At 35.6% G+C, this 12,732-nt stretch overlaps 1 protein-coding gene across 4 annotated transcripts; it reads right to left on the bottom strand.

The window, feature by feature from the left end:
* Positions 1–4,310: 4,310 nt before the first annotated feature.
* On the bottom strand, positions 4,311–11,329 carry olfml1 (olfactomedin-like 1). 4 transcript variants are annotated; one of them, XM_077568629.1, is made up of 8 exons: positions 10,852–11,329; positions 8,623–8,726; positions 8,330–8,520; positions 8,128–8,231; positions 7,775–7,966; positions 6,088–6,268; positions 4,812–4,971; positions 4,311–4,649 (listed from the first exon to the last, which is right to left on the bottom strand). In XM_077568629.1, the coding sequence occupies exons 1-8, from the start codon at positions 10,978–10,980 to the stop codon at positions 4,493–4,495; spliced, it is 1,218 nt and encodes a 405-aa protein (XP_077424755.1). In that variant the 5' UTR covers positions 10,981–11,329; the 3' UTR covers positions 4,311–4,492. The 4 variants fall into 4 exon arrangements, with proteins under 4 accessions (XP_077424755.1, XP_077424756.1, XP_077424758.1 ...); XM_077568630.1 differs by lacking the exon at positions 10,852–11,329 and adding an exon at positions 9,559–9,996; XM_077568632.1 differs by lacking the exon at positions 10,852–11,329 and adding an exon at positions 9,641–9,996.
* Positions 11,330–12,732: the final 1,403 nt, after the last annotated feature.

Below are 12,732 nucleotides of genomic sequence, written 5' to 3'. Positions count from 1 at the left end.
TAGGGCCAGTGAAGGGAAAAAAAAAGGGTGGATTCTTAATTCTATCTCAGAATTCGGACTTTATTCTTAGAATTCTCTTGCAAGTTGCTATAACGACAGCTTCACATCAACAAAACACGTCTAGCAGCATGTAACTGTTCTATTCAACGCAGAAGGAATCCCACAGAGACGTCCGGCAGAAAGCCGCATGAGCTACTATTGAAGAAAATAATTCAGCGTACTGTGTAATACAAACATGTCTACTAAAACCATTGTGAAAGCCTCCCTTTCCTATAGGATACAAAAACATGCTGAGACCTGATGAAAAGATTGATATTAATGAGATGCTAAATGCTGTAAGCTTCCAATCTTGCCTTGTTCTTCAGGGACATGACACGCATGAGTGTCCAAGTTTTCAAAACATTTCAAACTACGGTCGGGTATGATATGATGGAATAAAATTCTCACCAGTGTGTGTTTTTTTTTTTAAATCTCCTTCGATCTTGATTATCATCATGAATTACAAAAATATGAACTGACAGTTTTAAGTCCTGTTTACTCAAAACTAAAGACCTTCACCATTTTAAAAGAACTATGTACTGTTATACACGGGGAATATTTTGCTGTAATATAGGCTGCAATGTCTAACTCTGACCACTAGAGCGCATTGTTTGCCATCTTCTAAGGGCTTCCAATGGGTGAAACTCACAAATGAGCGAAGAACCACACGCCCCATGTGGAGCAGCTGTGTGACCTTGGCATTATTAAGTTATTTCATTGCTTGACCCACAGTACAATATCAATCATGAGTTCTAATTCATTTCAATATTCAAAGGAAAAGATTAATAATTCTTTTCTGTATTCCTGAGAAAATTTGAGCCATCTTGCCCAATTACCGGTACTACCAAAATCAATGCAAATAAAATTAGGACAGGTTTATTTACACAAGGTAAATCAATTTGCTTTTCATAATTTTGAGTACAGCATTTAAAGCTGCTCTTTTTGATAGTTTGCCCACAATCTTTACTACAGCCTTTTTATTTGACCATTTATGAGTGGAACGAACATCTTCTAATAGTAGATTATAGGGGTGTGAATTGCCTAGTACCTGGCGATTCGATTCATGTCACGATTCATAGGTCACGATTCGATTCAATACCGATTAATCCCGATACGATTCTATAAATTGATTATTGCGGTTTTTTAACCAAATTTTTTTAAAATACTAATCAGTAAACGTGTACATGTACACTGTAAGATTTGTATGAAAATGTATTTATTTATCTGAAAATTCAGGTTGCAGTCTGATTTCTGTTTGAACAGCACTGAAATAAAATATTAAGGCTTAATGTTCCATTAATATAACATTCTTCTATGCTTAATGTGTAAATCCTAACCCTAAGTAAGATGTTTTGTTGAATATTCCCATAAAAAATGTATGTTTAAAAATCAATTTGGCTGCATATTGAATCGATTCGAGAATTGCGCGCTGTACTATCGCGATATATTGCCGAATCGATTTTTTCTAACACCCCTAGTAGATTAACACCTTAGCTGTTCACGATGACAATGGGTACTCCTGCAAGCCTGTGGCCAATAGTTTTCAGACTGGATTCAGGTTCAAATTTCCCGCCCTCTCTCTGTGGATGTGACATCATGTGCGCATTGTATATGTCAAGAAGTGTGTGTGCTTTTTCATTTTTTTTTTAACACAGGTAGCAGTAACAATTAAATTTTCTGCAGCTTGAAAAGAACAAAAAAAATTGATTATTAAAATTACGTGTAAATAAATGTTTATATATATATATATATTAATAATCCTTTAAAAGACCGCTGCGGTGGATGTGGGTAAGCATAATTTTTAAACATTCCCACTTGGGGCTGACCTCATTTCTATTGACAGCTGATTTTTTTTGTCAAAGTCAACTTTATTTATATTGCACCTTATCATGGAAAGAAAAAACTCAAAGTACTTTACACATTTTAAAAAAAAAAAACTACCTTCTCCCCCCATCACCCACCCAACCTTTAGACACACAAGCCAATAGCATCATACTCCCACACACAAGTATAACAAACGGACTAATTGCTACACAAGTGAGGATACGCCATCATTGGGGGACGTCTACTGTACACCAGGAGCTGTGCCCTAGCCGCAAGGACGCCACCCCAAGGAGGACCCCAGCCCAGGGGTGTGTGCAGCAAAACAGCTAAATGCTGCTTCGCCATGTTATTTTTTTTTTCTCAAACTCTGGGCTCTACTAATTAACCCAAGTCTGCAGACTTTCAGAGTTTTACGGGGTTCATGTTCCAGTATCATTTCTTTTAAATAGGACCTAAACCATTCAATGATTGATAGAAGAACTTTAAATTTTATTCCACGTTTGACTGGAAGCCAGTGGAAAATAGTGCTGCAACAAACAATTATTTTTGCTAGTCGACTAGTCACCAATCGTATTTGCGATGAATCGACTAAATCATATGTAAATCACAGCATATCACACCAGATGAGTTGAGCAAGCATCTGCACTCATTAGCGTAGTTTGAATTTTTTTTGAATGTGTGAAAATAATAAAAACATGCCAGTGTTTTTTTTCTTCCTGCATTTTACCATGAACAATATTGAGAGCCCATACATACAAGACAGAGACGTGAATACAGTGAGGAACCATCACATGATAAAACACCAACAGACTCCGGTAGATTGGTAGAGAGATAAAAAGAACAGTTGAAGAACATTTCATTACACATTTTGAAAGTTTGTTTAGTCAATTCCTAACAAAAGTGCATATGATCGACAGACACGTTGACAGATTGTGGAAATTATGAAATGGCATTTTATGTACATTAGAAAGTTGTTATAGTGGTATTGGAGACATCTGGAAGGCTCTGTGACTAGCTCCAGAACAGAAGTTCTCCTCCACGTGCTAATAAATCGAGCTTGTGCAACCCCGCACAGGATACTTTAATATCCTTTTTTTTTCTTCTTCTTCTTTTTTTGTATTGTTCATTCGATTTGACATCATCATTGCTCTCCTTTTTTTTTTTTAAATTGAAAAAAAAAATTTTTTTCTTTTTTTAAATATATATACATATATATACACATACACACATATATATATATATATATTTATTTTTTTTATTTTTTTTTTGTATGTGGGTGAGCATGTGCATGTGCGTGCGTGCGTGTGCGTGCGTGCGTGCGTGTGTGTATTCATCAGTTCACCTAAAGCCCATTAAAAAAAAATCCCATACTAATAATATAATATAATAATAAATTGCCAAATGCAGAAACATCAATGTAAGTTATCATGATGTAGTGGCTCTCGCTAACAGACAGAATTAAGTAACCAGAATTAGGTTAAAAAATTCTATATACGTAGACCATGTTTCTATAAATTTTGATATTTGGTTTTTATTTGAGGCAGATATTTTTTCCATTAAAATGTGATTTATGAGGAGGTTAGACCATTGGTCGATATTCAGAGTTTGTTTATTTTTTCAGTTAACAAGAATAGTTTTTTTTGCGATAGTAAGGGCTACAAGTGTCGATTGAAATTGTTTATGTGGTAAGTCAGTTGTTGTTAGGTCACCTAGCAAACACAAGTTTATATACTTTAATATCCTCTCGCCCAAGCTTCTCTTCTGTCAACCGCATCACAATAGTTTAAGCCTTAGGACATCCCATAAGAAGTATAATTAATAGAAAATAAAAACAAAATGGTACAGAAATATGATATTAAAATTTCAATAAAGTTTCAGGAAATTAGATTTCAAACAATATTTCTAAGGAAAAATGGAGACAAAAGCTATTGATCAGTGGGTGTTTTGGGGCGTGTTAGATTATTTGTACATTCAGGTTGAACAAGCTAGTGGTGCAGCATGATAGCAGCATTGGTAAAACGAGCCACTAATGGAGAGAACATTATATAATTCACGTTTAGCAATTTTATCAACGTCTCCGTATTAGGCTTCATATAACAGGAACTAAACAGTATTTTTTTATTAATTGCATTGCATCCTCATCTAGTGGTCATAAGATGCACTGCAGCTACTATCAGGATAAAAAAATAAATAATTATATCCATTATTTGTGTCTTTTTGTATGTTATGTAAACAGTCACAGTAAACATGTCTACGGCTGTATTTTTTCTTGACAGCACTCAAATGTTTTTAGAGCTTTAGAGCATTGTCATTACTGTACTGTGCCTGACTGTCTGTTCAATAAATTGTGGTTTGTATTGGCTGATTACGGGCTCTCGCTCAAAACTCAAAATTACTTTTTGGCTTATAGTCTAAACTTGCTTCTCAAATTGAAATGAAAACACAAATGCCATTTAATGCTGTTTATTATTACGATACAAAATGTAACATTTGTTTGACCTACTGGCAGCAAACTACCAGGAGAAAAGACAATGCTTTATATGTACTTAATGAGTGAATACTGTACTTATTGTGTGTAATAATTGGTAGGAATGGGATGACCGGTGAAGGGAAAATGTGAACCAAACTGTCATTTATCTGTAATTTGATCGCTGGTGTGTGTCTCCACTTTATATATTGTCTGGTAGCCATCATCCCAGGCATACAGCTGTTTGTCTCCAGGGTGGTAGTGGATGCTGCTGTGGCTTGTGTAGCGTTTCGGGAAGAACAGCACAGGACTCTCAGCACTTCCAGTCGATGGCACAGTAAAGAGAAAATGGTTATTTAGTTGGGAAGGATGTGTCACTTCATAAGGTGACTTGTGAGGTCACTCTGCGTAATTGTAGTACAAAACGTTAGCATAAAGTGCATATTTTTGTGTGTATTGAATTTGTGAGTTGAAGGCCAACCTGTGGATGGTGTCGTGAATATCATAGAGACACTGTACAGTTGACCGTCCGCCATAGTGTGTGTTGTAGACCACATAAAGTGTACCGCATATTATGAATGCTCCTTCAGCATCATGACTTTTACACTGTGTATCCCAGATGGACTCGAATGCCAGGTTTCCTAGAAGAAATCAAATGTAAATGTCATGGATGATTATTATTTTTTTTTTTATAAAAGTGCTACAAAGTATGTGGGGAGCTTTTGTCCAAATTGCGATATTATTTTGGAGGAAAACATTGAGAACAATTTTATCCTGACAAAACATGTTCAATTAAATAATATGTATGCTACAACTGAGTCACAGATTTAAAAAATAATATATATATTTTTTTTTTACTATAGATTTAAAATAGATTTTCAAGTGATGACACAAATAGTGTAGAAGTAACAGTACCTATTTTCTTTAATCAAATTTCCAGTTTTACTTGGAGAAAGAACAAAATGAAGGAGAGAAAGAAAGCTCTTTAAAAAAAAAGAGGTTACAATGGCTAGAGAATTTGTGAGTCATTTGTGGTTCTTGTTGACAGATAATGCCTCGACCTAGCATCGTAGACGTCACTTCTTTTCTGGCAAGTTACATTCAATTCAACATGCATACATGTTTTGCTGCTATATTGTCAAGCTATTGCTGAGCTCATGCAGCATCCTGCCATCACACAGTGTGTTGCTAACCAAAAACATGTGGAGACTACCAAACCAAAATGCACCGCATGGTAGACAAATGATTTTAGTAAGTTAAGGGTGACCATGTTTACTCAAAGATGCCATACATTATAACAATTTTTACATATGCCTGCTCTTGTATGGGTAGAAAATAAAGCAACAATGGATAAATAATGAAAATTTTCTTAGCACAACCTTTTTTTTTTTCCTCACTTTTTTTTCTTAATGGATGGGAAGGGGATTGAACCTATGCCATGACCACTTCTCCAGTTTGCAAGCACACAGCGCTACCATTAAGCTAAAAAAAAAAACAGCTTAGCACCTTTTTTGAATGCTTGGTAAGTGAGGTACGTAAAAAGCTGACCGTATTAACAACATGATGCACTCCGCCTCCCATTTGTCCCGCAATGAAAACGGTACAGGTTTGTGAATTAATAAAAATGCCCAGACAGATATGGATATGTCTAGGAAAAAGAGGACGTTTGGTCACACTACAGCTAAATAACAGAAACACCATTTTGATTTGAAGAATTTTGAGACCTCTTTGAGAATGCATATGCAGTAGTACTCAACCTTTATCCAGTTTAGTTAGAACCATGTTTCCTCCATATTCCGGGTCAGCATGAATGACCCAAAGACCGAGTTCATCTACAGCCATGTCCAAGTAGGTGTTGGTATTCAAACTGTACACTGGTAGGCGACCAGCACCTGGAAGAAGGGTGCTGTCCACTACTGTTCCGTTCGACAGGTCGACCTGAAGGAGAAATGGCAGAAATGAGAGCTTTCAGAATCCTGTATTTGCTGTTGGAATATACACCAATTCGATGATGCAGCATATTTATATGCATGTTTTATACCTGTCAAAAATAATAGCAAAACTTTAAAATTCATAGATCATTGTTTTGTTTTAGTTTTTTTGGCATATATGTCCATAACTGCTGAAAGGTTGACCAAAATCAATTAATATAGGAGTATAGCAATCTCAACACAGAATGTTTCAAGCTATGTCACAAGACTTCTGATGAGGACAAAATTTCTTCTTTCTCATCTTGTTTGATCTTCACGTCCTATCACTTTAACCCCAAAAGCAGATATGCTATGTGGATTAGAGTTTTTTTATTTTATTATCCCTTCCTTTTTTTTTTTCTCTCAGGAGAGCTCATTATTGTTCATTCGATTTGACATCATCATTGCTCTCCTTTAAAAAAAATAAAAAATAAATTTAAAAAAAGTTTTTTTTCTTTCTTTTTTTTTTTAAATATATATACATATATATACACATACACATATATATATATATATATTTTTTTTTGTATGTGGGTGAGCATGTGCGTGTGCGTATTCATCAGTTCACCTAAAGCCCATTAAAAAAAATCCCATACTAATAATATAATATAATAATAAATTGCCAAATGCAGAAAAATCAATATAAGTTATCACGATATGGTGGCTCTCGCTAACAGACAGAATTAAGTAACCGGAATTAGGTTAAAAAATTCTATATACGTAGACCATGCTTCTATAAATTTTGATATTTGGTTTTTATTTGAGGCAGATATTTTTTCCATTAAAATGTGATTTATGAGGAGGTTAGACCATTGGTCGATATTCAGAGTTTGTTTATTTTTCCAGTTAACAAGAATTGTTTTTTTAGCGATAGTAAGGGCTACAAGTGTAGATCGAAATTGTTTATGTGGTAAGTCAGTTGTTGTTAGGTCACCTAGCAAACACAAGTTTGGAGATAAAGGTATCCTACAGTCCAAAATAGCGGAAAGTTTTTCTAAGACTTTAGTCCAGAAATACATAACCGGAGTACATAACCATAAAGCATGAACATAAGTCTCTACTTTATTATCCCTTCCTGCCAGACCATCTCTGGTGGTAATTTGCGTCCTAAAGAATTAGATTATACTGTTTGATGAGGGAAGGTCAGATCTGAGGTCACTTAGAATCACATCTTTCAAGCTTGTTTTGGCAAATGCAATTTACTGGCCTCAAATATTATTGAATGGCAAAGAAACAAGGAAAAACAATCCTCCCGAATCACTAAGTTCAATTGTAGTGCACTCAGACTCCAGCCAAGAGTTGCACTGTTATGTAATCCGCTGCAATTTTAAAAGAAACCAGGACTTATAAATGACCTCTGTTGCCAAACTATCCACTCCATGTGGCGGGCCACTGCATAAATTTGAGTGTTTTACAAATGCATAGGAAGAAAAACACATCAAAAAGTGTATTAGGCTGGATATACTTAACACACTTTTAATATGTGGTTGGGTGTGTCTGCTTTGTGGTAGTAGAGGAATCCGTTGTAGACCACGTGGCCCGTTCCCTGCCATGAAAAAGGCAGCCTGACCACTTTGACCGGGGGCACAGCGATTCTCTCCGAGAAGCTTTGCAGAGATCCGTACTCCAGCAGTGTGTCGTTACGAACGCCACTCAGCAGGTAGACCTTTAAGTTTGATCAGAATTGATGTAAGACAACATTATTGTGGTAAAATGTTTCACACTTTTAATGACCGTTTCACATTGGTTCTGTGACGATCACGTCAGCCAACAGCAATTCGACGCTGAGACAACATTAAGGTCAACAAATGCCTTCCAAATGCATACCTTAGCTGATCCATTGAAAGGGTCCTTGAACCAGGAGCCTGCGTTATCTCCCATCTTTTTCACAATTTTAAGGGACTTTATTTCACTCAAAGCTACATTACAATCTGGAAATGACAAAGTACACCAAGAATATTTTTAATTGAGCTCTTCTGTTGATAGGTCTACATTGGGTTTTGTCATCTTCCATCATATATTACCATACCGTTTTCCACATTGATTTTAGCTTTCCTCTTGAGCTGGTCCAATTCTGCTGCTTTTATCTGTTGTTCCAGAAGTGCCTCCTCCATCTCAATGTCACTCTGGGCGGGCATCTTGTTTTCGAGATATTCCAGCTCTCTCTCCACTCGCTCTACACGCGTAGAGATGCTATCCAGCTGGCTCCTCACCTCTGATCTAAAAGGGAAATCACCTCTCATTTCATGCACTTCGAGTTCAGCAAATCCTGATGTTTCTTGGTGCAACATACATATGGCAGCTGTTCAGTGGTAATCATACCTCAAAACGTTCAAGGTGGACAGATGACCTCTTAATTCTGAGGAGAGATCGTAGGTCTTCTGGGTTACGCTCACTGTGTTTTGCTCACATTGATTCAGACGCTCCTGACATCAATTACATAGAGGACTGAAGTCAGGCAATGTAAGGTTTGATATCAAGACCTTGAAGCATATGACACCCATTTTCATGATAAATCCCACCAACATAAGCCTCTTACAAATAGAAATGTGAAAGATGAAGCAAGAAAGCAGATTATTGTTTGAATGTATTCACTCAACTTTCAGGAGCTTGTTCAGCAGGAAGTCTTTTTTCAAATTGTGTTATGGATTTTAACTCATTCACTGCCATTGACGGTTATAGACGTCAAAAATTCATTTGAACTATTTCTATTAGTTTACATTTTTTTCCCACTTTTGTTAACAAGAGTATGAAAACCTAGAATTTTTTTTATTGTACATTTAGAACAGATATAAAATTTGCGATAATCGTGAGTTAACTCAAGTCATGCAATTAATTACGATTTTAATTACCCGACGCTCCTAATTTTTAATTGTAATTAACCACATGACTTCAATAGTTAACTCACGATTAATCATAAATGTGATATCTGTTCTAAATGTACAATAAAAAATGTTTTCTAGGTTTTCATACTCTTGTTAACAAAAGTGGAGAAAAAAAATTGAAACTAATAGAAATAGTTTAAATGAATTTTTGACGTCAATAGCCGTCAATGGCAGTGAATGAGTTAATGGAGAATGTTAGGTAACTATTCACTAGCACTAAATAATCAGGTCAGATTTAAAACTTTTTATACCTCACTATTTAATAAAGATGGACTATCTTTAACAAGCCTTAAACCTAAGGCTTGGAAATATATTTTCTTGCCCCCTGGTACACATACACAAATGCATGGAGAAAAAACAAAAACAAACCAACCTTATTGACTGTGAATCATAAAGGAGGCCATCTTATATTCAGAGTTTTGCATAGCACTAAGAAATACGGTAAATATGCTTACCCTAGGGGTATGTAAATTTATGAGCACACTGTATGGTGAGGAGGTTTAATGCCCATAAAATCCAAAATACCCGCACGTCTTTCAGTACAGCCTGTCAGCATTTTTTTTCTTTCAATCAGACGCCTACTAATTGTTATACACAATAGCTGGCGCTATTTACCACAAAATGTTGTAATCCACCTTAATAGGAGTCTGGAGAAGAACAATCTAAGGTTACATGTTGATGGCGATGTCATGTTGGTTTCCCCTAGCACGTCTATAAAGTTTATGTTCAGATAGATTGTTTTGGACGGACATCAATAAGTTAAAGTTGTTTTGCACAAGCTAAAAATAAATGCATGAGCTGAATGACGAACGGTAACGTGAAACAGGAAAAAGAAGTACAGAGCAGCCTTCCACATTAAAAGCATTGATTTCAAAATAAGATATTTAAACATCACACAAAAAATCTTGAAGAATGCTTAACACTATATATACCCTAACTTTGTTAGTCTAGAAGTGGGGGATATAATAACATTAATAGCATTATGTGGCTGTATATAAAGTAGTAGTGCAAGGAACAAATTGATGTATTTTTTATAGGGTGTGTGGAAAATGAAATAAGGGGACAAAATATGACTTGTCCCTTAAATGAATTAAACTAAACAAGTGTATGCGTTAACATTTCAATCATGTTAAACACTGATGTTCTTTATTTCATAGACTTTTAATGTTTTTGTACATTTTTAATTAACGGCATATAATATTTCAACATTTAGAGACTCTGATTAAAATTTATTATGAAACAAATTATTAGGCATAATCTTTGGTTACCCTGAAGTATCAATGCCCCCCCGTCCCCTTTTTTTTCCAAATAAAAGGCAAAGGGGAATGTGTATATCTGTTTTTACGGCTTGATTATATGTATGCTTTGTGTTGTGTTTTTGCCATTGTGTATTCCACTGTAAAAAAAAAGTAAGAAAAGAAAATATAAACACAAACATTTGCTCAAGAATAAAACTGGCAACTCAGAAGAAGTAGTTAAAAAAGTTGGTGACCCCTGCTCTAGATTGTCTGTAATAGGTGTTTGTCTATTTGTGCCCTGCGATTGACTGGCGACCAGTTGAGGGTGTACCCTGCCTCTCACCCAAAGACAGCTGGGATAGGCTAAAGCATGCCTGCCAATCTTGGACAACATCATATATAAATAAATAAATAAAAAACACTCTTACCTCTATCTGAACCAGTCTCCTCTCCAGGTATTGAAGTATAAAGGCATCCTGGGGGGAACCCTGGCTCTTAACTGAACTCATGCTGAGAAAAACACATAGCAAAAGGACAAAAAAATCTATTTTGGACATTATTTTCACTGGCACGTAAAATAAATCAGCACTGAATCTGTTGCAAAGTTTCAATAAGATTTTTTTTTTCAATTATTCAGCAACTCTCCCGCAGAATACAATTCCATTCAAATAGTTTGCCTGAAAAGACCCCCCCAAAAAAACAGTAATCCTCAGGGTTTGAATGCGTAACAATAATAGTCCTGCTGTCCTTTTTGTCTTGCTGGGTTTAAAAAAAGACTCTGCTCTGATGTGTAGCTCCAGCACATTCTATGTTATTTCTCATTTAGCTGTTGCTTAGAGGCCAGTGGTTCTTGGATCCAGATGCTCTTATGGGATTCCAGCCCCTCAGCCTCTCTCTCTTCGCCAATCTGACCATCTGTGACTCCCTCTTTTATGCTCACCCTTACTTGGAGTGTGTGCTTTTGAGGTATGAGCAAGAAAAATAAGAAAAGGGGTGGTGCACCTTAAAACAACTAAAGTAGGAAATAGCCAATATGGTGAGTAGTCAGTGTTTGTTATGAATTTTGTAGTATTGACACGTCCTCAACTCTCACACAAAGCAGATGTACAACAACTGAAGACAATCATCATTAAAGAGGGTGCTAGCTGTTTTGTAACAGCTAGCAGAATTTGAATGTCGCCTTACTTCACACCCGACCATCATGTCTTTAACCAAAGCCACGGTTGCTACATTGCTAGCATGACTTATTCACATTGGAAAATGTTACCAGTTTGATGCTCTATTATTACTCTCTCGTTTGTACGCTGGAAACCGAGGCTGCTGGCTGCAACAGCAAATGACAACACCCCTCGGTCACGCTGTACTGTACAGTCTCTGATTGGCAAGCTTTCCTTGAGACAGATTTCAATATATTACATATTTTCTATCAAGCCATACATAATAGTAGTATATAATTACTAAGCTTTCTGATGATTCTTGCCACTACCCTAGCTTATAATGCGCTGAACTTCAGTTTCATAATTGGGTGAGGTAAATAATAGAATATGTCTTTTGTGATTTTAAAAATATTGCTGATTGGATGTTTTGTACCAGTGGACTGTGTGTGTGAGTCCAGCCCACAACTGTCCATGTTAAAATAAACTACTAAAGTTAAAATAACTACTTTGAGTGACTCAACCTCCAGTTCGTTTGTTTGTGTGTGTGTGTTTAAAAAAAAATAAAAAAAGTCTATTGCCAACATTGACACTTCTAACAGCTAAATGGTGGGTCAAATCAATTGCAAATAAACAGCTAACATTAGCATAAGTACAGTAGTCTATTCTCTATACTAAGTGAGCACGTGTCATAACAAGCACATTGTAAACACACTATACTTGTTGCTAATCTAAACTGAGTTTCCAAATTGCTGTTTTGTCCTTGTACAAAGCAGGTTAGCCCATCAGTGGGAGCTCAGTGTATACTCATTTACACTCATGTGGGAAATTATTTTCATGAGGTTTTCAAAAATTACGCTTTAGTGAAAGTAAAAATAAATAAATAAATAATGTTTGTTAGTTTTTTGTGTGTTTTTTTTTTTTTTTAAATCACTGAACAATACAAAAACAACAATAATTGGTCAAAAAATAGTATTGGGGAAAAGTTATTTGTTTATTTATTTATTTAAAAAAAACACTTTAATCAAAAAAAATCAAAATCAAATGATTTGATTATTAATATTAATTAACAGAATCATCATTTCTCAAAATATTCAATAGTGATAGCCCTAATTATTTGTACATAATGTAATTGTAGCCTTTGGTGGGTAAACT

This window comes from Vanacampus margaritifer, chromosome 6, assembly GCF_051991255.1.
Source record: "Vanacampus margaritifer isolate UIUO_Vmar chromosome 6, RoL_Vmar_1.0, whole genome shotgun sequence".
NCBI classification, from domain to species: domain Eukaryota; kingdom Metazoa; phylum Chordata; class Actinopteri; order Syngnathiformes; family Syngnathidae; genus Vanacampus; species Vanacampus margaritifer.
The sequence above is the reverse complement of the archived record's forward strand: the minus strand, read 5'-3'. Positions and strand labels throughout refer to the sequence as shown.

What these genes read in the sequence shown, in the direction of transcription:
- olfml1 (XM_077568629.1), bottom strand. Translation starts at nt 10,980, where the DNA reads ATGTCCAAAATAGATTTTTTTGTCCTTTTGCTATGTGTTTTTCTCAGC. An exon ending in CACCCAACCACATATTAAAA is followed by an intron (nt 6,269 to 7,774) that starts GTGTGTTAAGTA and finishes TTTCTCCTTCAG; the next exon opens with GTCGACCTGTCGAACGGAAC. An exon ending in TCTAACTAAACTGGATAAAG is followed by an intron (nt 4,972 to 6,087) that starts GTTGAGTACTAC and finishes GATTTCTTCTAG; the next exon opens with GAAACCTGGCATTCGAGTCC.